The 26692-nt window shown below is 46.5% G+C and overlaps 4 protein-coding genes across 7 annotated transcripts in view; 2 read left to right on the top strand and 2 right to left on the bottom strand.

Moving 5' to 3' along the window:
* Positions 1-408: 408 nt before the first annotated feature.
* polr2d (RNA polymerase II subunit D) lies at positions 409-4260 on the top strand. The gene is made up of 4 exons (XM_020657172.3): positions 409-669; positions 3617-3797; positions 3889-3984; positions 4072-4260. Exons 1-4 carry the CDS (start codon positions 597-599, stop codon positions 4148-4150), a joined length of 429 nt encoding a protein of 142 aa, XP_020512828.1. The 5' UTR covers positions 409-596; the 3' UTR covers positions 4151-4260.
* Positions 4261-4374: 114 nt separating this feature from the next.
* LOC110001677 (dual specificity protein phosphatase 14) lies at positions 4375-7998 on the bottom strand. Of its 4 annotated transcripts, none has more exons than XM_020657171.3 (3): positions 7356-7998; positions 5945-6261; positions 4375-4977 (listed from the first exon to the last, which is right to left on the bottom strand). In XM_020657171.3, the coding sequence occupies exons 2-3, from the start codon at positions 6253-6255 to the stop codon at positions 4761-4763; spliced, it is 528 nt and encodes a 175-aa protein (XP_020512827.1). In that variant the 5' UTR covers positions 6256-6261; positions 7356-7998; the 3' UTR covers positions 4375-4760. The 4 variants fall into 4 exon arrangements, with proteins under 4 accessions (XP_020512827.1, XP_065816074.1, XP_020512826.1 ...); XM_065960002.1 differs by having other exon boundaries at positions 6875-7998; XM_020657170.3 differs by having other exon boundaries at positions 6885-7997.
* On the top strand, positions 6721-11506 carry LOC110001676 (uncharacterized). The gene is made up of 5 exons (XM_029281973.2): positions 6721-6854; positions 8092-8592; positions 9217-9293; positions 9371-9622; positions 11056-11506. Exons 2-5 carry the CDS (start codon positions 8109-8111, stop codon positions 11311-11313), a joined length of 1071 nt encoding a protein of 356 aa, XP_029137806.1. The 5' UTR covers positions 6721-6854; positions 8092-8108; the 3' UTR covers positions 11314-11506.
* Positions 11507-18653: 7147 nt separating this feature from the next.
* abcf3 (ATP-binding cassette, sub-family F (GCN20), member 3) overlaps positions 18654-26692 on the bottom strand; it is an 18489-nt gene continuing 10450 nt past the window's right edge. Inside the window, exons 10-21 of the mRNA XM_029281975.2 lie at positions 26643-26692; positions 26324-26346; positions 25822-25877; positions 25533-25733; positions 23919-23995; positions 22104-22148; positions 20854-20986; positions 20678-20766; positions 20282-20373; positions 19859-19991; positions 19696-19783; positions 18654-19179 (exon numbers count right to left, since the gene is read on the bottom strand). The exon at positions 26643-26692 is cut by the window's right edge and continues 7 nt beyond it. Coding sequence (XP_029137808.1) covers positions 19021-19179; positions 19696-19783; positions 19859-19991; positions 20282-20373; positions 20678-20766; positions 20854-20986; positions 22104-22148; positions 23919-23995; positions 25533-25733; positions 25822-25877; positions 26324-26346; positions 26643-26692 — 1146 coding nt within the window. The 3' untranslated portion in view covers positions 18654-19020. The remainder of the gene's footprint in view (positions 19180-19695; positions 19784-19858; positions 19992-20281; positions 20374-20677; positions 20767-20853; positions 20987-22103; positions 22149-23918; positions 23996-25532; positions 25734-25821; positions 25878-26323; positions 26347-26642) is intronic.

A 26692-nucleotide genomic window follows, 5' to 3' on the forward strand; every position in this document is an offset into this window, starting at 1 on the left:
ACTTACCCTCACCACAGCCATAGACCGGGGTCACGGGCTGTTAAGGACCCATGTTTTCTATGAAATAACGTTAAACTCCGACACGAGGTTTTCAGAATGTTTATCAGAGACATCACAGTGAAGAAAACAGAGGTGACTTTACAAATGCCTGTTCGAAACAAAGACGATGGTGACTCTTCATACTTTTTATCGTAACAGTGCTGTCCAAACTCACACAACACTGTGTGAATACATACTGGTTTAATTTAATATTTACAGTCTATGGTTTAAAATAACAAGTCCCAACACTCGGCGTTGTTTTGAACAGGCATCTGTAAAGTCACCTATGACTCCCTATCCTTATAGTTATTTTAGGAGTGAACTGGGGTCCTCTAACGAACATGTAGCGGAGGGTCACCAGTTCATCCGTCACACCGGAAGTGTTTCGTCGAGACACGGATATGCATCTTTGCGTGTTTGTGTGACTAAAAGGCGCTGATTTGTTCCGTTGTTTCGTTTATTTAAACTGCTGGAGCTTCATCCACATATCACCGGGAAGATAAGCAGCTAGCTGCCGGTGTGTGTTCCGCTAGCTGTTAGCCGGTGTGTGTTCCGTGATGGCGGCGGGAACAACAACGACTCATGTCGGTGACGTAGAAGAAGACGCGTCTCAGCTGCTGTTTCCTAAAGGTCTCTAAACTCTACTGTCTCTAAACTCTACTGTCTCTAAGCTCTACTGTCTCTAAAGGTCTAAACTCTACTGTCTCTAAACTCTACTGTCTCTAAAGGTCTAAACTCTACTGTCTCTAAACTCTACTGTCTCTAAACTCTACTGTCTCTAAAGGTCTAAACTCTACTGTCTCTAAACTCTACTGTCTCTAAACTCTACTGTCTCTAAACTCTACTGTCTCTAAAGGTCTAAACTCTACTGTCTCTAAGCTCTACTGTCTCTAAACTCTACTGTCTCTAAACTCTACTGTCTCTAAAGGTCTAAACTCTACTGTCTCTAAGCTCTACTGTCTCTAAACTCTACTGTCTCTAAACTCTACTGTCTCTAAACTCTACTGTCTCTAAACTCTACTGTCTCTAAGCTCTACTGTCTCTAAAGGTCTAAACTCTACTGTCTCTAAACTCTACTGTCTCTAAACTCTACTGTCTCTAAACTCTACTGTCTCTAAACTCTACTGTCTCTAAACTCTACTGTCTCTAAAGGTCTAAACTCTACTGTCTCTAAGCTCTACTGTCTCTAAACTCTACTGTCTCTAAACTCTACTGTCTCTAAACTCTACTGTCTCTAAGCTCTACTGTCTCTAAACTCTACTGTCTCTAAACTCTACTGTCTCTAAGCTCTACTGTCTCTAAACTCTACTGTCTCTAAGCTCTACTGTCTCTAAACTCTACTGTCTCTAAACTCTACTGTCTCTAAGCTCTACTGTCTCTAAACTCTACTGTCTCTAAACTCTACTGTCTCTAAAGGTCTAAACTCTACTGTCTCTAAGCTCTACTGTCTCTAAACTCTACTGTCTCTAAACTCTACTGTCTCTAAAGGTCTAAACTCTACTGTCTCTAAACTCTACTGTCTCTAAACTCTACTGTCTCTAAAGGTCTAAACTCTACTGTCTCTAAACTCTACTGTCTCTAAACTCTACTGTCTCTAATCTCTACTGTCTCTAAACTCTACTGTCTCTAAACTCTACTGTCTCTAAACTCTACTGTCTCTAAGCTCTACTGTCTCTAAACTCTACTGTCTCTAAACTCTACTGTCTCTAAGCTCTACTGTCTCTAAACTCTACTGTCTCTAAACTCTACTGTCTCTAAACTCTACTGTCTCTAAACTCTACTGTCTCTAAACTCTACTGTCTCTAAGCTCTACTGTCTCTAAACTCTACTGTCTCTAAAGGTCTAAACTCTACTGTCTCTAAGCTCTACTGTCTCTAAACTCTACTGTCTCTAAACTCTACTGTCTCTAAAGGTCTAAACTCTACTGTCTCTAATCTCTACTGTCTCTAAACTCTACTGTCTCTAAACTCTACTGTCTCTAATCTCTACTGTCTCTAAACTCTACTGTCTCTAAACTCTACTGTTTCTAAACTCTACTGTCTCTAATCTCTACTGTCTCTAAACTCTACTGTCTCTAAACTCTACTGTCTCTAATCTCTACTGTCTCTAAACTCTACTGTCTCTAAACTCTACTGTTTCTAAACTCTACTGTCTCTAATCTCTACTGTCTCTAAACTCTACTGTCTCTAAACTCTACTGTCTCTAAAGGTCTAAACTCTACTGTCTCTAAACTCTACTGTCTCTAAGCTCTACTGTCTCTAAACTCTACTGTCTCTAAACTCTACTGTCTCTAAACTCTACTGTCTCTAAAGGTCTAAACTCTACTGTCTCTAAACTCTACTGTCTCTAAACTCTACTGTTTCTAAACTCTACTGTCTCTAAACTCTACTGTCTCTAAAGGTCTCTAATCTCTACTGTCTCTAATCTCTACTGTCTCTAATCTCTACTGTCTCTAAACTCTACTGTCTCTAAACTCTACTGTCTCTAAAGGTCTCTAAACTCTACTGTCTCTAAACTCTACTGTCTCTAAACTCTACTGTCTCTAAAGGTCTAAACTCTACTGTCTCTAAACTCTACTGTCTCTAAACTCTACTGTCTCTAATCTCTACTGTCTCTAAACTCTACTGTCTCTAAAAGTCTCTAAACTCTACTGTCTCTAAACTCTACTGTCTCTAATCTCTACTGTCTCTAAACTCTACTGTCTCTAAACTCTACTGTCTCTAAACTCTACTGTCTCTAAACTCTACTGTCTCTAATCTCTACTGTCTCTAAACTCTACTGTTTCTAAACTCTACTGTCTCTAAACTCTACTGTCTCTAAAGGTCTCTAATCTCTACTGTCTCTAATCTCTACTGTCTCTAATCTCTACTGTCTCTAAACTCTACTGTCTCTAATCTCTACTGTCTCTAAAGGTCTCTAATCTCTACTGTCTCTAAACTCTACTGTCTCTAATCTCTACTGTCTCTAAAGGTCTCTAATCTCTACTGTCTCTAAACTCTACTGTCTCTAAACTCTACTGTCTCTAAACTCTACTGTCTCTAAAGGTCTAAACTCTACTGTCTCTAAACTCTACTGTCTCTAAACTCTACTGTCTCTAAAGGTCTAAACTCTACTGTCTCTAAACTCTACTGTCTCTAAACTCTACTGTCTCTAAACTCTACTGTCTCTAAAGGTCTAAACTCTACTGTCTCTAAACTCTACTGTCTCTAAAAGTCTCTAAACTCTACTGTCTCTAAACTCTACTGTCTCTAATCTCTACTGTCTCTAAACTCTACAGTCTCTAAACTCTACTGTCTCTAATCTCTACTGTCTCTAAACTCTACTGTCTCTAAACTCTACTGTTTCTAAACTCTACTGTCTCTAAAGGTCTCTAATCTCTACTGTCTCTAACCTCTACTGTCTCTAATCTCTACTGTCTCTAAACTCTACTGTCTCTAATCTCTACTGTCTCTAACTTAACTTTATTGATCAGCTGTGACCTGCATGGTTAAAAGTTAAAGGTCACATGACTTGTCTTTGTGTTGCCATGGTAACGAACTGATATCATAAAGAAACTCTGTATTGTGTGTGTTCACAGAGTTTGAGAACGCAGAGACTCTGTTAAACTCTGAGGTTCACATGTTGCTGGAGCACAGGAAGCAGCAGAACGAGAGCGCAGAGGATGAGCAGGAACTTTCCGAGGTCTTCATGAAGACCCTGAACTACACGGCTCGCTTCAGCCGCTTCAAGAACCGCGAGACCATCACGGCTGTACGCAGGTCTGAGCTCACCTGTCACCTGTGTGAGTGCCTGAGTCTGACCTGGAACTGACCTCTGTCTCTCTCTCTCTCTGTCTCTCTCTCTCTCTAGCCTCCTCCTGCAGAAGAAGCTCCATAAGTTTGAGTTAGCCAGTTTAGCTAACCTGTGTCCTGAAGCTGCTGAGGAGGCGAAAGCCCTCATCCCCAGGTCAGTCTGATCCACATCGTCACAGCCTGTTTACTGCTGCATGATGTGCGTGTGATCATGCGTGTGTTCTTGTGTGTGTGTTTGTAGTTTGGAGGGTCGGTTTGAGGATGAGGAGTTGCAGCAGATCCTCGACGACATCCAGACCAAGAGAAGCTTCCAGTACTGAGACCCTGACCTCCATCAGGCCCCGGTCCTCCCTCACACTGTTTGATATTTTTTACTCTCTGACCTCGTCTTTGTGCCGTCACAATAAACTCTGATTTGTTGTTTTTTTTACTCCACGTGTCTCGTCTGGTTAATACTTCTCTCGATTGTTCTGACGTTGATGTGGAGGGTCGTCCAGGTGTGGGTAGGGTTGATGATCAGGACTCAGAGGTCTTTTAAAGGAGAGATGTTTACACATGAACTTTAATTATTACAACATGGCCAGATTAAGTTCCTGCAGAGAGCATGACATAGAGATTAATCCGCTCCTTAAAGTAGTGCCAGCAGCTGCAACACGTTTATGACATCATGATCTGATCAATTTATTAAATACTTCTCAGGCCAAATCCTGATAGATGCAGGTATCATCTTCAGTTTTGTTCAAATGTGTAATATTTCTTCAGTCAGACTTTTATTCTCATGATTTTGGTCCATGTGAATGTAGCTTTTGTCTATCTAAGCTCCGCCCACCCAGTGAGAAGTCGGACAGACGACCTGCAGTGAAACAAACATCGAGGGAGGAACCCTGACTTCAAGTCCTCACTGAGATGGGTCCACTCCCTGTCCGTTTGTCAGATGTTGACGCAGTATGTACCAGCTGAGTCTTTGGGGTCCTCCAGAGCTTCAGGAAGGACTCCGCTGGACGTGCTCGCCATCCTCACCGTGCTCCTGCCGGTCCTGGTCCTCTCGTAGTCCATCAGCTGCCTCCAGAAGCCGGCGTTCGGTCGAACAAACTGTCGCTGCTCTAGGACGAGTTCATGAGCCTGACGGAGGCTGAGACCTTCAAACCTGCAAACACAGAGTCCAAGTCAGGTCATCACTGAACCGGGTACAAACGAGTTATTCTACTCTTTAACTTCTACTTTCATGAACATAGGCAACATTTCTGATATATCTAAGTGTCTTCCGCAAAACGGTGAAAAGCATGGGCGGTTCTAGGCAGGGGCCAACAGGAGCCAGTGCCCCTGTTACACCGAACATGGTCCCCCCTGTGGCCACCCCTCCTAAAGGAAGAGCCCCCTAATAACACATACAGTGTTTGACTCACAAGTAACAATTCTGTTTCTGAAACAAATATAAACCATGGTATTTAATGATGTGCTTTTATTTGGCATAATATATGTATTTATTAAAGCGATCATCTTTGTCCATTTTTCTTCTGGGTTTAATGTTCCCCTCTGACAAAACAACTGGACCCAGTTTGGCCCCCTCAGTAAAAGTGGTCTAGAACCCTCACTGATGGAAAGATATGCCAAAATTCCTTATAAGGGCATCCAGTGGAAAGATGTACAATGAAAACAGAAGAGGCTCTAAAACTGAGCCCTGAGGAACCCCACAGGTGAGGGAAACTGAGCTCACTTTACAACTTCTGTTTTCAGAGGAGGACTTAAAGGATTTAGAGCTTTCCCCTTGATCCAGACCCAATCTTCAAGCCTGGTGATGGTAAGTAGGTTGTGGTTGACCCACAATCTAAAAGTGTTAAAACTGCACAGTCGCCATTGTCTACTGCTAAAAACAAATCATTAAGAACTTTTAAAAGAGCCGTGTTGTGGTTCTTCCTCAAACCAGATTGGAGTGCTTAAAATATTTATTTTTGCTTGAAAATGAATTCAGTTGTTGGTCATCAACTTTTTTGAGGATTAGATAATTAGATAAAATGTTAGGATGTAGGTTAGCAGTGTTACCACGGTGATGTATCGAGGTTAAAGAGACCGGCTTTATTAAAACTGACTGTAGGCTCAACAGACACAGATACCTTATCAAGTAGGCCATGATCAGGGCGGGAGATCGACTCCTGCCCGCTGTGCAGTGGACCAGAGTCGTCCCCGTGTTGTTTTGGTTGATGCGCTCAGACACCAGGTCAAAGTAGTGTCCCAGGGGGGCGTGGGGTCGGTCCTGAACGGGGACATGGAGAACCTGCAGGCCGTCCAGTTGAGGGTAAGACACGCCCTCCAGCCCGGAGGCATTAACCACGAGCGTGACGTTCCTGCTGGAGAGAATGCTGCGGTTCAGGGCTGAGTCCAGACCGCTGAGGAACAGACCAGGACGGATCTGAGAGACCGACATGAGTGACTGCAGGAGGAAAAAACCACAGACACGTCAACCTGAAAGACAGAACTGAGGGCACAACGGTTAGACGGAGTCCACAGTGATGAGCGTTCATCGTGGACTCGATGTGAATGAGTCGGAGTTAAATTCCAAAAACTCCAGTTTTTTTTATTCACATTATTTGTTTTATAAATATTGTAACACACATTCATCCCACATGTCGTCTGTGTGTCTGCTTGTTCCTCCTTTATTTACAGAGAATAAAAACAGCAGCTCAATAGGCCTGTGAGGTCACATGACACAATACCTTTTCTAAGATGCTGAGTGAAGGTGAAGGCAGCATAGACAAGTACCCCTCAAGGGTCGCTCACATCTACCTTTAGGCAAAACCTGACGTGCTGGATGTTTACTGAACTTTAATTTTTTAACAACTTTTGGCTTTAAATAAAGTTTCATAAAATTCACACACACACACACACACACACACACACACACACACACACACACACACACACACACACACACACACACACACACACACACACACACACACACACACACGTCATGGGACAGTGAGTCAGTCAGTTTCTCTTCCGTCATCAGGGCGACAGTCTCAGGTGAGATCAGCTGTTTCTACCTTTACTAACCGGACAGGTGTTTGTTATTCTTTATATACAAGAACTTCAGACACAAGCAGACACAGTGTCCCGGTTCTACGTGTCCCGGTTCTTCGTGTCCCGGTTCTACGTGTCCCGGTTCTTCGTGTCCCGGTTCTTCGTGTCCCGGTTCTACGTGTCCCGGTCCTTCGTGTCCCGGTTCTTCGTGTCCCGGTTCTTCGTGTCCCGGTTCTTCGTGTCCCGGTTCTACGTGTCCCGGTCCTTCGTGTCCCGGTCCTTCGTGTCCCGGTTCTTCGTGTCCCGGTTCTACGTGTCCCGGTTCTTCGTGTCCCGGTTCTTCGTGTCCCGGTTCTACGTGTCCCGGTCCTTCGTGTCCCGGTTCTTCGTGTCCCGGTTCTACGTGTCCCGGTCCTTCGTGTCCCGGTCCTTCGTGTCCCGGTTCCGGAGTTCGGTGCTGAGCTGTTTCAGGCGGAGCACGTTAATAAGAGCTTACTCTCTCACCTGTTTACTCCGGTGTATTCTTGTTTACTCCGGTGTATTCTTGTTTACTCCGGTGTTTTCTTGTTTACTCCGGTGTATTCTTGTTTACTCCGGTGTATTCTTGTTTACTCCGGTGTTTTCTTGTTTACTCCGGTGTATTCTTGTTTACTCCGGTGTATTCTTGTTTACTCCGGTGTATTCTTGTTTACTCCGGTGTTTTCTTGTTTACTCCGGTGTATTCTTGTTTACTCCGGTGTTTTCTTGTTTACTCCGGTGTATTCTTGTTTACTCCGGTGTTTTCTTGTTTACTCCGGTGTATTCTTGTTTACTCCGGTGTATTCTTGTTTACTCCGGGTTAAAAACGCGTCTTAAAATAACAAACAAGCCTGGCGGAACTTCCGGCCGTCATTTTCCAGGTTTTCAAAATAAAACTCGTGGCCGAATTGTATCTTGACCAAGCAGTAACGTCCGGTGTTGAAAAAAATGAAGCCGATGCTGAAGTATAACATCCTGCAGTTCCTGGAGTGTCCACTAGAGGCTGGCTGCAGAAGCACAGGAAGTCACATACACACCCATTCTAAAAAGCCTGTTTTTACAGCAGAGATGAACATGTTTACAGCCTGGTTCAAAAAAACAAAAACGAATAAGAAATGTAAACTTCCTTCAAACAGGTCCGACTGATGAGCACGTCATGAATCACATGGTTTTATTTGCGTTTATAATAATAATCCTGAATAGGAACTCTGTGATCCTGCAGAGACCCCGATTCATAAAATGCAGACCCAGAACACAGAGCGGATCATCCCCAAAGTCCGGTATCATCCGAGCATCCAGACGCCTGCAAACGGAGGACAAACCAGAACCAGGAGCAGTCGGGCTCAGAGGACTAGGCCAGCTCATGAGCACCCCCCTGAGGCCAGCTTGAAGGCAGTCCAGGAGAACCCTCAGGTCGATCCAGAACCTACTGCTCGGAAACCCTCAAAGAAACCAGTCCAGGGAGCAGCCACAGACCCAGCTCAGGTCTCTGACAGAGCCCCTCTCTCACCTGAGCAGGTGCCTGTGGGTGTGGCGGTGAGGCTGGATCGGTGCGTTGTGGAGCAGGTGGAGGTTCTGACCCGCGGACAGAGAACCAACCAGGACTGGTTTTCCTGGAGGAAGAACCGGATCACGGCCTCCATGGCTCACCGCATTAGTAACTGCCACTTCGTCAACGGCAAGAGCAGAACTCCGCCCACCTCCTACCTGGCTGCGATCACAGGTAGGAACTGGTCTCTAGAATTCGTCACTTTGAATCCATCAACCGTCAGAAAGGTGTGAAAACAAACTGCAGTTCCTTGAATGTCCACATGAGGGTCACAGGGTCCTGCAGGGGTCCAACCTCACAGACCTGCATCCATTTTTTTTTAACCCTAAACCCTTTATTCATGATAAGACGTATTCATACATTTGCATAATAAGGGGCGTGGCCGACCTGGCAGACAGGTGAGCCCGTACTTGACTAAATGCACATTACGCTGTGTTGAGGACATAAATCTACAGATTGAGAACAGAAGCTCGTTAGGAAAACGTTCACTGAGAGAATAAATCAGGTGGGAACATTTGATCATAGACTTCTATAGAATCAGAGTGCTCTTTGCCCCCTGCTGGACGCTACACAGAATGCAGGCTTAAAGAACCTCTGCAGCTGCTAGAGTTACTCTCTTTTGAATATGAGAATAAATGAACCCAAAGAGTTGTATTAAAAAGTTGACCTGAAGATGGCGCTAGACGATCAGCTGCGTTTCATCCTGACGATCTGAAACGTCTGAACGTCATTAAATCAGATCAGTGAAATAAGATAGCAGCATGTTGACGGGTTAGTGATTGATTCCTCTGCCTGCAGGTGAGGGGCGGAGCATCCAGACCAGAGCCATGACCTGGGGGGTCCAGATGGAGGCTGAGGTGGTCCGCAGGTACCAGGTCAGTCTGATGAGGTGTTACATTGAAAGTTCTAAACACTGAATGATGAAGATGACGGTGATGATGTCATCCTGCAGAGGCTGAAGAGCGCTGCGTTGGGACGCTCGGTCTCCGTCCTGGACTGCGGGTTGTTCATTGACGACCAGCGAGCGTGGTTGGCTGCAAGTCCTGACGGCATCGTGACGGACAGCCGGACCGGCGAATGGCTGCTCTGCCTGGAGGTGAAATGTCCCTACAAACACAGACATAGACGAGTGGAGGACGCCTGTAGGGACGACCGCGCCTTCTGTCTCGAAATACAAGACGAGGAGGGACGGCAGCCTGGAAGGGTAAAACCATAACGCCACTGTTTTTACAATGTGTCTGTCCTCCCTGAGTCGTCTCCTCCATGTTGTCCTCATGTTGGTGTATCTCTACCGTCCCCTCCTTAATCTCCTGTCCTAGCTGTCCTCTCCCTGTCTCCCTGTCTCCTTGTCCTGGTGGTCCTCTCCCTGTCTCCTAGTCCTCTCCATGTCTCTTTGTCCTGGTGGTCCTCTCCCTGTCTCCTTGTCCTGGTGGTCCCCTCCCTGTCTCCTTGTCCTCTCCATGTCTCCTTGTCCTGGTGGTCCTGTCCATGTCTCTTTGTCCTGGTGGTCCTTCTCCATGTCTCCTTGTCCTGGTGGTCCTTCTCCATGTCTCCTTGTCCTGGTGGTCCTCTCCCTGTGTCTTTGTCCTGGTGGTCCTGTCCATGTCTCTTTGTCCTGGTCCTCTCCCTGTCTCCTAGTCCTGGTGGTCCTCTCCCTGTCTCCTTGTCCTGGTGGTCCCCTCCCTGTCTCCTTGTCCTCTCCATGTCTCCTTGTCCTGGTGGTCCTGTCCATGTCTCTTTGTCCTGGTGGTCCTCTCCCTGTCTCCTTGTCCTGGTGGTCCTTCTCCATGTCTCCTTGTCCTGGTGGTCCTCTCTATGTCTCCTTGTCCTGGTGGTTCTCTCCCTGTGTCTTTGTCCTGGTGGTCCTGTCCATGTCTCTTTGTCCTGGTCCTCTCCCTGTCTCCTAGTCCTGGTGGTCCTCTCCCTGTCTCTTTGTCCTGGTCCTCTCCCTGTCTCCTAGTCCTGGTGGTCCTGTCCATGTCTCTTTGTCCTGGTGGTCCTGTCCATGTCTCTTTGTCCTGGTGGTCCTGTCCATGTCTCCTTGTCCTCTCCATGTCTCCTTGTCCTGGTGGTCCTGTCCATGTCTCTTTGTCCTGGTGGTCCTCTCCCTGTCTCCTTGTCCTGGTGGTCCTTCTCCCTGTCTCCTAGTCCTGGTGGTCCTGTCCATTTCTCCTTGTCCTGGTGGTCCTGTCCATGTCTCTTTGTCCTGGTGGTCCTCTCCCTGTCTCCTTGTCCTGGTGGTCCTTCTCCCTGTCTCCTAGTCCTGGTGGTCCTGTCCATTTCTCCTTGTCCTGGTGGTCCTCTCCATATCTCCTTGTCCTGGTGGTCCTCACTATGTCTCCTTGTCCTGGTGGTTCTCTCCCTGTGTCTTTGTCCTGGTGGTCCTGTCCATGTCTCTTTGTCCTGGTGGTCCTCTCCCTGTCTCCTAGTCCTGGTGGTCCTGTCCATGCCTCCTTGTCCTGGTGGTCCTCTCCCTGTCTCTTTGTCCTGGTCCTCTCCCTGTCTTCTAGTCCTGGTGGTCCTGTCCATGTCTCCTTGTCCTGGTGGTCCTGTCCATGCCTCCTTGTCCTGGTGGTCCTGTCCATGTCTCTGTCCTAGTTCTAACCTGGTTTCTAACGTCCCCTTCTTGTCTTCCAGTCCCCGTTCTACCGTCTGAAAACGTCTCACAGTTACTTCACACAGATCCAGTGTCAGCTGGCAGTGACGGGCCTCCAGCGGGCCGACCTCGTCGTCTTCACCCTGAAGGAGACAGCCATTGTCCCAGTGATGTTTGACCCCGACCTGTGGGAGGAGACCGTGTCCAGACTGGAGGTGTTTTACCGGGATGCCGTCCTGCCTCACCTCAGAGAGAAGACGCAGCAACAACCAGCAGCAGCCTGGTCACCAGAGCTTTAGAGAGTCACGGGTTCAATTCCCCGTCCTGGTCTGTGGTGACCGAAGGACTGCAGAGACACGGCCTCTGTTTGACTCTATGTTACAAAGACAAATGATTTAGGATTATTCAGACGTGTTAACCCTTTAATGCCTGGAGTTTGGACTCAGCAGATCCTCTGTTTCAAACTTTCAAATAAACTTGTTTGTTGTTAAATGTGTTTGTGTCGCGTTTCTGACAAACTTTATGTGCGACATTATTAAACATGACACTGAATGTCCAACGTCACCGAACACATCAACAGTGAGGCAGTAAATGATTTGACTTCTCTTCCTCCTGACTCTACAGGACGCCTACAGCTTCAGCGCCCACTAGTGGTGGACAGCTGCGTTACAGTTTGAAGGAAAAGATTTGACCAACAACCAAAGTGTTAATAATTCACCTCATGAATCCAGCATCAAACACCTTAAAACAAACCTGATTATAGAAATGTCTTCACACTCTCATGGTCTCAAGTCTTTAAGTCAGAGTCCAGTCCAAGACCTGAACCAAAGTCTGAGGGACTTATTCTGATCCCAAATGTTAATGTGTCCTCTGAAAAGTGTTTTTATTTTTTACCTTTATTTAACCAGGAAGTCCCATCAACATTTAAAGTGTTTTTTTTAAATCGACCTGGCCGAGGTAGCAGGTGATTCAGAGAGAAGACTCTTTTCTATGATTGTTAAATATTTTTAATAATTTAAAGGTCACATATTTAAAATCCACTTCTCCATGTTCCTCTAACTCTTAAGATGTGTCTCTAGTCTGTCTCCTTTTCAAACAGTTGAAACATTTCCAGCAGCATTATTTTACTTATTAACTTGCTATAGTTTTTTTTTTTAAGATTTATTTTTTGGGCTTTTTGTGCCTTTAGAGAGAGGACAGTGGATAGAGTCAGAAACCAGAGAGAGAGAGGACAGTGGATAGAGTCAGAAACCAGAGAGAGAGAGGACAGTGGATAGAGTCAGAAACCAGAGAGAGAGAGGACAGTGGATAGAGTCAGAAACCAGAGAGAGAGAGAGGACAGTGGATAGAGTCAGAAACCAGGGAGAGAGAGAGGACAGTGGATAGAGTCTGAAACCAGGGAGAGAGAGAGGACAGTGGATAGAGTCTGAAACCAGGGAGAGAGGACAGTGGATAGAGTCAGAAACCAGAGAGAGAGAGGACAGTGGATAGAGTCTGAAACCAGGGAGAGAGAGAGGACAGTGGATAGAGTCTGAAACCAGGGAGAGAGGACAGTGGATAGAGTCAGAAACCAGAGAGAGAGAGGACAGTGGATAGAGTCAGAAACCAGAGAGAGAGAGGACAGTGGATAGAGTCAGAAACCAGGGAGAGAGGACAGTGGATAGAGTCAGAAACCAGGGAGAGAGGACAGTGGATAGAGTCAGAAACCAGGGAGAGAGGACAGTGGATAGAGTCAGAAACCAGGGAGAGAGGACAGTGGATAGAGTCTGAAACCAGGGAGAGAGGACAGTGGATAGAGTCAGAAACCAGGGAGAGAGGACAGTGGATAGAGTCTGAAACCAGGGAGAGAGGACAGTGGATAGAGTCAGAAACCAGGGAGAGAGGACAGTGGATAGAGTCAGAAACCAGAGAGAGAGAGGACAGTGGATAGAGTCTGAAACCAGAGAGAGAGAGGACAGTGGATAGAGTCAGAAACCAGAGAGAGAGAGGACAGTGGATAGAGTCAGAAACCAGAGAGAGGACAGTGGATAGAGTCTGAAACCAGAGAGAGAGAGGACAGTGGATAGAGTCTGAAACCAGGGAGAGAGGACAGTGGATAGAGTCAGAAACCAGGGAGAGAGGACAGTGGATAGAGTCAGAAACCAGAGAGAGAGAGGACAGTGGATAGAGTCAGAAACCAGAGAGAGAGAGGACAGTGGATAGAGTCAGAAACCAGAGAGAGAGAGAGGACAGTGGATAGAGTCTGAAACCAGAGAGAGAGAGAGGACAGTGGATAGAGTCAGAAACCAGAGAGAGAGAGGACAGTGGATAGAGTCTGAAACCAGAGAGAGAGAGAGAGGACAGTGGATAGAGTCTGAAACCAGAGAGAGAGAGAGGACAGTGGATAGAGTCAGAAACCAGAGAGAGAGAGAGGACAGTGGATAGAGTCTGAAACCAGAGAGAGAGAGGACAGTGGATAGAGTCTGAAACCAGAGAGAGAGAGAGGACAGTGGATAGAGTCAGAAACCAGAGAGAGAGAGAGGACAGTGGATAGAGTCTGAAACCAGAGAGAGAGAGAGGACAGTGGATAGAGTCAGAAACCAGAGAGAGAGAGAGAGGACAGTGGATAGAGTCTGAAACCAGAGAGAGAGAGAGGACAGTGGATAGAGTCAGAAACCAGAGAGAGAGAGAGGACAGTGGATAGAGTCAGAAACCAGAGAGAGAGAGGACAGTGAGAGAGAGAGGACAGTGGATAGAGTCAGAAACCAGAGAGAGAGAGGACAGTGGATAGAGTCAGAAACCAGAGAGAGAGAGGACAGTGAGAGAGAGAGGACAGTGGATAGAGTCAGAAACCAGAGAGAGAGAGGACAGTGGATAGAGTCTGAAACCAGAGAGAGAGAGAGGACAGTGGATAGAGTCAGAAACCAGAGAGAGAGAGAGGACAGTGGATAGAGTCAGAAACCAGAGAGAGAGAGGACAGTGAGAGAGAGAGGACAGTGGATAGAGTCAGAAACCAGAGAGAGAGAGGACAGTGGATAGAGTCAGAAACCAGAGAGAGAGAGGACAGTGGATAGAGTCAGAAACCAGAGAAAGAGAGAGAGGACAGTGGATAGAGTCTGAAACCAGAGAGAGAGAGAGAGGACAGTGGATAGAGTCTGAAACCAGAGAGAGAGAGAGGACAGTGGATAGAGTCTGAAACCAGAGAGAGAGAGAGAGAGGACAGTGGATAGAGTCAGAAACCAGAGAGAGAGAGAGAGAGGACAGTGGATAGAGTCTGAAACCAGAGAGAGAGAGAGGACAGTGGATAGAGTCTGAAACCAGAGAGAGAGAGAGAGAGGACAGTGGATAGAGTCTGAAACCAGAGAGAGAGAGAGAGAGGACAGTGGATAGAGTCAGAAACCAGAGAGAGAGAGGACAGTGGATAGAGTCAGAAACCAGAGAGAGAGAGGACAGTGAGAGAGAGAGGACAGTGGATAGAGTCAGAAACCAGGGAGAGAGAGGACAGTGGATAGAGTCAGAAACCAGAGAGAGAGGACAGTGGATAGAGTCAGAAACCAGAGAGAGAGGACAGTGGATAGAGTCAGAAACCAGAGAGAGAGAGGACAGTGGATAGAGTCAGAAACCAGAGAGAGAGGACAGTGGATAGAGTCAGAAACCAGAGAGAGAGGACAGTGGATAGAGTCAGAAACCAGGGAGAGAGAGGACAGTGGATAGAGTCAGAAACCAGAGAGAGAGAGGACAGTGGATAGAGTCTGAAACCAGAGAGAGAGAGAGAGGACAGTGGATAGAGTCTGAAACCAGAGAGAGAGAGAGGACAGTGGATAGAGTCTGAAACCAGAGAGAGAGAGAGAGAGGACAGTGGATAGAGTCAGAAACCAGAGAGAGAGAGAGAGAGGACAGTGGATAGAGTCTGAAACCAGAGAGAGAGAGAGGACAGTGGATAGAGTCAGAAACCAGAGAGAGAGAGAGGACAGTGGATAGAGTCAGAAACCAGAGAGAGAGAGAGAGGACAGTGGATAGAGTCTGAAACCAGAGAGAGAGGACAGTGGATAGAGTCTGAAACCAGAGAGAGAGAGAGAGAGGACAGTGGATAGAGTCTGAAACCAGAGAGAGAGAGAGAGGACAGTGGATAGAGTCTGAAACCAGAGAGAGAGAGAGGACAGTGGATAGAGTCTGAAACCAGAGAGAGAGAGAGAGAGAGGACAGTGGATAGAGTCTGAAACCAGAGAGAGAGAGGACAGTGGATAGAGTCAGAAACCAGAGAGAGAGAGAGGACAGTGGATAGAGTCTGAAACCAGAGAGAGAGAGAGAGGACAGTGGATAGAGTCAGAAACCAGAGAGAGAGAGGACAGTGGATAGAGTCTGAAACCAGAGAGAGAGATGACAGTGGATAGAGTCAGAAACCAGAGAGAGAGAGAGGACAGTGGATAGAGTCTGAAACCAGAGAGAGAGAGAGGACAGTGGATAGAGTCTGAAACCAGAGAGAGAGAGAGAGAGAGGACAGTGGATAGAGTCTGAAACCAGAGAGAGAGAGGACAGTGGATAGAGTCAGAAACCAGAGAGAGAGAGAGGACAGTGGATAGAGTCAGAAACCAGAGAGAGAGAGAGGACAGTGGATAGAGTCAGAAACCAGAGAGAGAGAGAGGACAGTGGATAGAGTCAGAAACCAGAGAGAGAGAGGACAGTGGATAGAGTCTGAAACCAGAGAGAGAGAGAGGACAGTGGATAGAGTCTGAAACCAGAGAGAGAGAGGACAGTGGATAGAGTCTGAAACCAGAGAGAGAGAGGACAGTGGATAGAGTCAGAAACCAGAGAGAGAGAGAGGACAGTGGATAGAGTCTGAAACCAGAGAGAGAGAGGACAGTGGATAGAGTCTGAAACCAGAGAGAGAGAGGACAGTGGATAGAGTCAGAAACCAGAGAGAGAGAGAGGACAGTGGATAGAGTCAGAAACCAGAGAGAGAGAGAGGACAGTGGATAGAGTCAGAAACCAGAGAGAGAGGACAGTGGATAGAGTCTGAAACCAGAGAGAGAGAGAGAGGACAGTGGATAGAGTCAGAAACCAGAGAGAGAGAGAGAGGACAGTGGATAGAGTCTGAAACCAGAGAGAGAGAGAGGACAGTGGATAGAGTCTGAAACCAGAGAGAGAGAGAGAGAGAGGACAGTGGATAGAGTCAGAAACCAGAGAGAGAGAGAGGACAGTGGATAGAGTCAGAAACCAGAGAGAGAGAGAGGACAGTGGATAGAGTCTGAAACCAGAGAGAGAGAGAGAGGACAGTGGATAGAGTCAGAAACCAGAGAGAGAGAGGACAGTGGATAGAGTCTGAAACCAGAGAGAGAGATGACAGTGGATAGAGTCAGAAACCAGAGAGAGAGAGAGGACAGTGGATAGAGTCTGAAACCAGAGAGAGAGAGAGGACAGTGGATAGAGTCTGAAACCAGAGAGAGAGAGAGAGAGAGGACAGTGGATAGAGTCTGAAACCAGAGAGAGAGAGGACAGTGGATAGAGTCAGAAACCAGAGAGAGAGAGAGGACAGTGGATAGAGTCAGAAACCAGAGAGAGAGAGAGAGGACAGTGGATAGAGTCAGAAACCAGAGAGAGAGAGAGGACAGTGGATAGAGTCAGAAACCAGAGAGAGAGAGAGGACAGTGGATAGAGTCAGAAACCAGAGAGAGAGAGGACAGTGGATAGAGTCAGAAACCAGAGAGAGAGGACAGTGGATAGAGTCTGAAACCAGAGAGAGAGAGAGGACAGTGGATAGAGTCTGAAACCAGAGAGAGAGAGGACAGTGGATAGAGTCTGAAACCAGAGAGAGAGAGGACAGTGGATAGAGTCAGAAACCAGAGAGAGAGAGAGGACAGTGGATAGAGTCAGAAACCAGAGAGAGAGAGAGAGGACAGTGGATAGAGTCAGAAACCAGAGAGAGAGGACAGTGGATAGAGTCTGAAACCAGAGAGAGAGAGAGAGGACAGTGGATAGAGTCTGAAACCAGAGAGAGAGAGAGAGGACAGTGGATAGAGTCAGAAACCAGAGAGAGAGAGAGAGGACAGTGGATAGAGTCTGAAACCAGAGAGGGAGAGGACAGTGGATAGAGTCTGAAACCAGAGAGAGAGAGAGAGGACAGTGGATAGAGTCTGAAACCAGAGAGAGAGAGAGAGGACAGTGGATAGAGTCAGAAACCAGAGAGAGAGAGAGAGGACAGTGGATAGAGTCTGAAACCAGAGAGGGAGAGGACAGTGGATAGAGTCTGAAACCAGGGAGGGAGAGCGGGGAATGACATGTGGAAGGAGGCCATGGGTGGAAGTGAACCTGCTTGAGATGAGAGTCTCAACACATGGGACGCGCGCCCTAACCATTGCGCCACCAGTGTGCCCCATTAACTTGTTATAGTTAATGTTGTAAAGGCTTTTATTGTCTAAAGTGATCTTATTGGTTAGCTTATTGAATTAAAAATTCTACTGGCATGAATGATAAATTGTAAACATATAATAAATCTGAATTAGATTCCACCACACTTGTCAGCATGACATTAAAAAAACAGTTCTGACTTCACTTCTTCTTCACTGCATTATCATTTGTCTCACCTGACATTAAAAAAAATGTTTTTTGGGCTGAAGTAGCACTCAGTTGATGCTAGCGCGACAACATTGATATCATACAAGTTGACAGTTTACAAAGAATCTGTTGATATCAAATGTTACTGTAGCTCGCTACAGACGCTAAATATCGCTCCGAAGTGGACTCTTTTTACTGCCATGTAATATTTTTATAAAATAGGGTCATATGAAATCGTATCTATGAAGGGGATTAATTCAATTTGTGCATAACACACAAATATGATCCAAACGATATTCTTGGCTGAATCTGGTTTAATCTGCAGCCTGCCACATCACTCACTCTTGACTCGACTGACCGCCGTCAGATCAATCCAGTCGAGAGGTGCGGGGCGGACTAAACCATTCTGCACATTCAGAAAGGGGGGGTGGGGGGCCTTTGAGACAGACTCCACATTTTTCCAACAAGTAATTCTGAATGTTTGTTTATTTATTCAGACAATTTTAGTGATCTTATTGTGGTTATAACTAAGAGAAAAAAGCGAAATAAGAAATACATTTTTATTTCAGGCCCATGAAGGGCCCCCCTCCCCACTGGGGCCCTGGGTAGTCAGTCAGTCCCACTTTTCTCCCCACTACGACGCCCCTGTCTCTAAGTCTGCCTTCTCACTCTAAACAATAGGACACAAGACCGAGACACCCAAGCCCTTCCAGAGAGGGGGCGTGGTCAGACACAGCTCATTTACATATTTAAAGGTACAGACACAGAAACAGCCTGTTCTGAGCAGGGCTGAAATAGAGGGGTTTATAGACATGATCAAATACAGGATCAGAGTGGATTTAGAACAAGAAACTACACACACATGTTTTGAGGAGCTCTGAGACTTATTTACACTGAAGAAGAGGAGGATATGTGACCTTTAACTCCTCACTGACTGATGATGTCATCATGAGTCACATGGTTTAAACTCCATCTGAAAGTGGGCTCTGATTGGTCCATGTTTGTGCTTAAGGTGATATTGTTTATTTGGATTATGTGACAGATGAACGAGGCTCTCTGAGCTGAAAGCAGAGCGGTGGTGAAAGAAGAGAACGTGAACACAACGTGATCTGACGGTTTTTATTTTGTCGTTTGGTGGCCGGCTCCTTTAAAAACCTCAAACCTTTGACTCGATGATACAAAAACAAAATCAGGTTTAAAGTGACGATAAACTCTCCACAGTTTGACGTTAAATAAACTCCAAATCGTTCAGGATTTCTCCTCCTCTTCCAGAGTTCACTGGGACCTCACCTGGTGAACACAAACAACCAATCGGCTCGCAGCAGATCATCACACAGCAGGCGAGACAGTTCAGAGAAGAAAGCGTCCTATGCTCTGCTCTGACGGCTGGTTGGCTGCTCCGACAGGTGTCGCTATGGAGGGGGCGGGGTTATGTTAGTCGTTGGTGTGGTCAGTCAGCAGTGGGCGGGGCCTCACAGGTAACCTTCCTTCCTGAACTGCTCCTGGAGGATGTCTCGGTACTCGTCGAAGCCGCCATCGATGCGAGCGACTTTCCCGGCTTCACACACCCACAGCTCCTTACACACCAACCGGATCAGACGCTCGTCGTGAGACACCAGGATGACTCCGCCCTGAAACACATGACATCACTCTGTGAGGAGACGCACCTGAGACACACCTCAGGTTCAAATCATTAGGTGAACATGAAGTGTCATTTTCTGAACGCGCGTTTATGACATTCTGATATTTTATGTGGATTTAATCATTTGGAAGGTTTTAATATTTAAAGGATTAATGAAAACCGTAACCATGGTGACTGACGAGACAACAACCAATACCAGCGAGGAGCCTCTAACCGTAAACATAGAAACACATTTAAATCATTAAACATTCACCCGTCAGGTATTCTTTAGACCCCGCCCACTCTGACATCATCTAACGTTTACCTCGATAGGTAATATCTAGACCCCGCCCACCCTGACATCAGACCCCACCCCCTCTGACATCATTGAGTGTTTACCTCAATAGGCAATATCCAGACCCACCCACCCTGACATCAGACCCCGCCCCCTCTGACATCAGACCCCGCCCCCTCTGACATCAGACCCCACCCCCTCTGACATCAGACCCCGCCCCCTCTGACTTACTTTGAACTTGTTGAGAGCTTTGGCCAGTGCCTCGATGGTCTCCATGTCCAGGTGGTTTGTCGGCTCGTCCAGGATGTAGAAGTTTGGACTGAGGGACAGAGACATGATGTCATCATCATCGTCATGGTAACACAAACAGATTGACTCTGAGCTTTTTTCCTACCATGGCATGGTCATCTGTGCAAAGGCCACCCGGCTCTTCTGCCCCCCCGAGAGACTGGCCACCGGTCTCGTGGAAAGCTCTCCGGTGATGCCGTAACCTCCCAGCTGGTGACGGTACTCCTCCTCTGTCCGACCTGTGACACACACACATCGGCCAATCACATCTCTGGAAATACCAGACTGACAGCAAGCTACACTTTTAATAGTTCCTACTGAGACTGAACAGCTCTTATGATAAAGTGTGAACGGTGACCCCGACGAGGCTTTCAATGAAGCCTTACAGGTTCCCTAACAGGAAGTCAACTGTTCCCTAACAGGAAGTCAACTGTTCCCTAACAGGAAGTCAACTGTTCCCTGAGCAGAGACAGAGGCTCTTCCTGTTTCTCTTTTGTCTGGTGAATTGGTTGATGTTGAAGTAGCTTACCGGGGAACTTGTTAAGCAGCAGTTCCACAGAGCAGACGTTCAGGTCCAGCTGGTCCACATGATGCTGACTGAAGTAACCGATCTTCAAGTTCCTGATGAGAAATGAACAACATGAAAACAAAGTTCAGTTAAATGCTGAGTGAAGTCTTATAGCGGAGTAATGACCTGCTCCCTGACATCGTTCATGTTTCATCATTTACTGTCTCCTATGAATGAAACGCAGATGCTTCCATTTGATCTGGAAACGTTACCATAGCAACCGTTTTTAAACTCTTCTGTGTAAAGAATCCCCCGTAAAAACACAGATCGTAAAAACAGTCCTTTAGTCATCAGACGTTTAGGCAAACTGTGATCCAGGTGTTTCCTGGGTTGTGATTGGTCGGGTGTTCGTCTTACCTGTGAGCTTGTCTGATCCCGTTCACCGGCGTCAGCTCGCCCATCAGCAGTTTGAGGATGGTGGATTTACCAGCTCCGTTTTCTCCGACCTGTCAGTGAACACATCATGACATGATGACCTTAATCTGACAGTCATGCAGTCACTGATTCATTTTGAGGGTCATGATGACACGTACGATGCAGATGCGAGACTCGAGGTCGGCGGACAGGTTGAGTCCAGAGAAGAGCCGCAGGTCAGCAGAGTAATAAAACTCCACCTCGTCGAGCTGGAGGATCGGGGGGGACAACTTCTCAAAGTTATCTGGAAACCTGTGACAAGAAACAGCACGTCAACCAAGCAATCAGTCAATCAATGACTTCATCAACCAATCAGACGAGACGCCATTAAAACAATCAAACAATCAATAGATCAACAAACCAATCACTGTATTTAATCAGCCAACAAGTAAAATCAGCTGCTGTTGACCAAGTCAGCATTTTAACATCAGGTATCAGACTTCAGGAGGGGCTCATGTTCTTTAAAGGTCCTATATTCTTCTTCTTCTGGTTTTATCTGCTCTGTAGTGTGTTTTCTAAGTGTCCTGTGCATGTTTAGTCACATCTATGTGCAGAAACTCAAAGTCTGCGGAAACGCAGCTTCTCCTACGTCCTCCTGTTAGCTGTAGCATTAGCTGCATGTAACGCTCGGTTCTAGCCCCCTCGATAAAAATTAGTCAGTCCTACGTCATTGTCAGTGTGAGATCACTGATCTAAGCCCATTGGCTTGTTGTGGCCCAGCAGCTCATGTTGCCCGTTAACTTCTGTAGCACGCCCACGATATGCTGTAGCCTGCGGTAGCACAGTAGTGCTAACGTGCTAATGTTTATGCTCCCCTCGGACGGAGCCAGTGGCTGCATTCCCAATATGGTAAAAGAGGCGGGACATTTCTGAGATGCGTGCTGAGCAACTGACCAATAACAACAGGCAGACGGCAGACCAATCAGAGCAGACTTGGCCCACGTGGGGTCTAACAGTGTGGGGTCAACAGAGTGTAGCTGATGGACTCAGAGCGGAGAGGGAGCAAGGAGGAGCAGTTCATGAAAACACTTTTTAAAAACTTTATCTATTGTGAACGTACAAAAGTAGGAACATAGATTAAATATACCAACCCCAAAAAGGACAGAATATGGACTCTTTAAGGTGTTCATCTGTCTACGGTGGACTGTTAGGGACATCTCAGGCTCACATGAAAAGCATTGCAGGTCCTGTGATGCTCCATGTGAGAGAAACACAGCTACATAACCTCTACAAACACATCGCTGCAGAGAAGCAACCTGAGGGGAAACATCATGGTACGTGTTCCGCTTTCTGGTTGGTCGATACAGTTTGGACTACAATCTGAGCGAGTCAACATTTTACACATGTCAGAACAGGTGTGACCTCTTACCTTAGAGTGACCTCTGTCTCTTTTTCAAGGGGCTGGAGTTCAGGTCTGCAGGAGAAACGAGACAGTGACTCACACCTGAGACACAACAGGTACACAAAAAAGAAACACACACCTGGGGTCCGTCTCAACAGCTGGATTTAAACTGGGACATTTTCCAGATGTACCAGGTGAGTGTAATAAATGGATTTAAGCTTATAGAGCACTTTTATAGTCTTCTGACTGCTCACAGCGCTTTGACACCACAGGTCACAACTACACATTCACACACTGATGGTAGAGGCTGCTGGGTAATGAGTCCATCAGTATTAACTCATCCATTCATACTCATTCACACACTGATGGTAGAGGCTGCTGGGTAATGAGTCCATCAGTATTAACTCATCCATTCATACTCATTCACACACTGATGGTAGAGGCTGCTGGGTAATGAGTCCATCAGTATTAACTCATCCATTCATACTCATTCACACACTGATGGTAGAGGCTGCTGGGTAATGAGTCCATCAGTATTAACTCATCCATTCATACTCATTCACACACTGATGGTAGAGGCTGCTGGGTAATGAGTCCATCAGTATTAACTCATCCATTCACACACATTCACACACTGATGGTAGAGGCTGCTGGGTAATGAGTCCATCAGTATTAACTCATCCATTCATACTCATTCACACACTGATGGTAGAGGCTGCTGGGTAATGAGTCCATCAGTATTAACTCATCCATTCACACACATTCACACACTGATGGTAGAGGCTGCTGGGTAATGAGTCCATCAGTATTAACTCATCCATTCATACTCATTCACACGCTGATGGTAGAGGCTGCTGGGTAATGAGTCCATCAGTATTAACTCATCCATTCATACTCATTCACACACTGATGGTAGAGGCCGCTACGACTCTACCATCTGCCCCAGTGTACCAGGTGAGTGTGTGGTGTACCAGGTGAGTTTGGGGTGTACCAGGTGAGTGTGTGGTGTACCAGGTGAGTGTGTGGTGTACCAGGTGAGTGTGTGGTGTACCAGGTGAGTGTGCGGTGTACCAGGTGAGTGTGTGGTGTACCAGGTGAGTGTGTGGTGTACCAGGTGAGTGTGTGGTGTACCAGGTGAGTGTGTGGTGTACCAGGTGAGTGTGTGGTGTACCAGGTGAGTGTGCGGTGTACCAGGTGAGTGTGTGGTGTACCAGGTGAGTGTGTGGTGTACCAGGTGAGTGTGTGGTGTACCAGGTGAGTGTGCGGTGTACCAGGTGAGTGTGTGGTGTACCAGGTGAGTTTGGGGTGTACCAGGTGAGTGTGTGGTGTACCAGGTGAGTGTGTGGTGTACCAGGTGAGTGTGTGGTGTACCAGGTGAGTTTGGGGTGTACCAGGTGAGTGTGTGGTGTACCAGGTGAGTGTGTGGTGTACCAGGTGAGTTTGGGGTGTACCAGGTGAGTGTGTGGTGTACCAGGTGAATGTGTGGTGTACCAGGTGAGTTTGGGGTGTACCAGGTGAGTGTGTGGTGTACCAGGTGAGTGTGTGGTGTACCAGGTGAGTTTGGGGTGTACCAGGTGAGTGTGTGGTGTACCAGGTGAGTGTGTGGTGTACCAGGTGAGTTTGGGGTGTACCAGGTGAGTGTGTGGTGTACCAGGTGAATGTGTGGTGTACCAGGTGAGTTTGGGGTGTACCATGTGAGTTTGGGGTGTACCAGGTGAATGTGTGGTGTACCAGGTGAGTTTGGGGTGTACCATGTGAGTTTGGGGTGTACCAGGTGAGTGTGTGGTGTACCATGTGAGTTTGGGGTGTACCAGGTGAGTGACCAGGTTTATGAATACTCACAGCCTCTCCAGCAGTTTGAGTTTGCTCTGCACCTGAGCAGCTCTGTTAGCGTTGTACCGAAATCTGTCGATGAACACCTGAGACACAAACACAGAGTTGTCCAACACAATGCATTATGGGAGAAAAGCTGCATCACCTGTATGTGTCCGTACTGTAGTAATAGTACCTGCATGTGTGTTACCTGCAGTATTAGTTCAGGTACTACTACTGCAGTTAACACACATACAGATCTGTACTGTAGTATCAATACCTGTATGTGTCTGTACTGCAGTATTAGTCCCTGTACTGCAGTATTGGTACCTGTATGTGTCTGTACTGCAGTATTGGTATCTGTATGTGTCTGTACTGCAGTATTGGTACCTGTATGTGTCTGTACTGCAGTATTGGTACCTGTATGTGTCTGTACTGCAGTATTAGTACCTGTATGTGTCTGTACTGCAGTATTAGTACCTGAATGTGTTGTCTGTACAGCAGTATTAGTACCTGTATGTGTCTGTACTGCAGTATTAGTACCTGTATGTGTCTGTACTGCAGTATTAGTACCTGAATGTGTTGTCTGTACTGCAGTATTAGTACCTGAATGTGTTGTCTGTACTGCAGTATTAGTACCTGAATGTGTTGTCTGTACTGCAGTATTAGTACCTGAATGTGTTGTCTGTACTGCAGTATTAGTCCCTGTATGTGTCTGTACTGCAGTATTGATCCCTGTATGTGTCTGTACTGCAGTATTGGTACCTGTATGTGTCTGTACTGCAGTATTAGTACCTGTATGTGTCTGTACTGCAGTATTAGTACCTGTATGTGTCTGTACTGCAGTATTAGTACCTGTATGTGTTGTCTGTACTGCAGTATTAGTACCTGTATGTGTCTGTACTGCAGTATTGGTACCTGTATGTGTCTGTACAGCAGTATTGGTACCTGTATGTGTCTGTACAGCAGTATTGGTACCTGTATGTGTCTGTACAGCAGTATTGGTACCTGTATGTGTCTGTACTGCAGTATTAGTACCTGTATGTGTCTGTACTGCAGTATTAGTACCTGAATGTGTTGTCTGTACTGCAGTATTAGTACCTGTATGTGTCTGTACTGCAGTATTGGTACCTGTATGTGTCTGTACAGCAGTATTGGTACCTGTATGTGTCTGTACAGCAGTATTGGTACCTGTATGTGTCTGTACTGCAGTATTGGTACCTGTATGTGTCTGTACTGCAGTATTGGTACCTGTATGTGTCTGTACAGCAGTATTGGTACCTGTATGTGTCTGTACAGCAGTATTGGTACCTGTATGTGTCTGTACAGCAGTATTGGTACCTGTATGTGTCTGTACAGCAGTATTGGTACCTGTATGTGTCTGTACAGCAGTATTGGTACCTGTATGTGTCTGTACTGCAGTATTGGTACCTGTATGTGTCTGTACTGCAGTATTGGTACCTGTATGTGTCTGTACTGCAGTATTAGTACCTGTATGTGTCTGTACTGCAGTATTAGTACCTGTATGTGTTGTCTGTACTGCAGTATTAGTACCTGTATGTGTCTGTACTGCAGTATTAGTACCTGTATGTGTCTGTACTGCAGTATTAGTACCTGTATGTGTCTGTACTGCAGTATTAGTACCTGTATGTGTTGTCTGTACTGCAGCTGGGCCTCGTACTCTCTCTGCTGGTTCTTCAGTCTGTCTTCTTTGGTTTTAATGAAGTTTTCATAGTCACCACGGTAACTTTCCAGCCTCTGAGAGTGCAGGTGGATGATGTCTGTTACCACAGCATTCAGGAAGTTCCTGTCGTGGGATACGACCAGGATGGTGGACTGCCACGTCTGTGGAGGGACACGTTGTGCGGTAATTGTTAGCTGTTTTTTTCTTTTTTTACGGAATGCTAAGGTGAAAGTGAGTTTCTGTGCAGACCTGCAGGTAGTTTTCTAACCACAGAATGGCTCTGACGTCCAACATGTTGGTCGGCTCTGAAACAGGAAGTAAACATCAGAATGCTACCACTGGTACTACAAATACTCATTCAAATAAACTACAACTAGACTCATATCACTGCTGCTACCCACCACAATACTACTGTAACATTACTGATGCTATATATGATATATGTAGCACAGCTAACCAGAGCACTACCACCTATATAACCAATACTAACCACATACTGCCATACACTGCTGATACTACTACACTTTCTCCTGATGGTAATCACAAGGCTACTTCTGATGTCCTCATAACCTCCTCCTGTAACACCACATACTACTCTTACTACTTAACCTCCTAACACTCGTACTTCCACTCCTCCTCCTACTTTTCCTCCTTCTGTCCTTTTTATACACCTAATAACTTCTGGTGCTCCTTCTGTTTGCCGTCTGCCCCCCCCCCTTCTGTTCTGTGTCCAGAGGAGGATCTGACTCACCGTCCAGCAGCAGCAGGTCCGGCCTGGTATAGACAAAGAACAAAACAGAGAATAAAAACATCTGTTAGTCAGCGGTCTCACACTCTGTGAAACACTGAGCACCATGACTGAGAGGAAACCCTTTTGTTGTTGTGGAAGGTTCCTCACTGTCTGAAACGACCCGGAAGTAGAACTTTAGGATACACTAAAGCATCCAAAAGAAAACATGACCCACCATTCACTTAATTTAAATGATTCACACCTTCCTCGACCCAGTGGAGTTTTTAAATCGAGGTGAAGAGGACCTCAACTTTATGTTTGTGAAGAAAGAGAAACTCACCGAGCGAATAGAGCTCTGGCCAACGCCAACCTCATCCTCCATCCTCCTGA

This window comes from Labrus bergylta, chromosome 11, assembly GCF_963930695.1.
Source record: "Labrus bergylta chromosome 11, fLabBer1.1, whole genome shotgun sequence".
Lineage (NCBI taxonomy): Eukaryota > Metazoa > Chordata > Actinopteri > Labriformes > Labridae > Labrus > Labrus bergylta.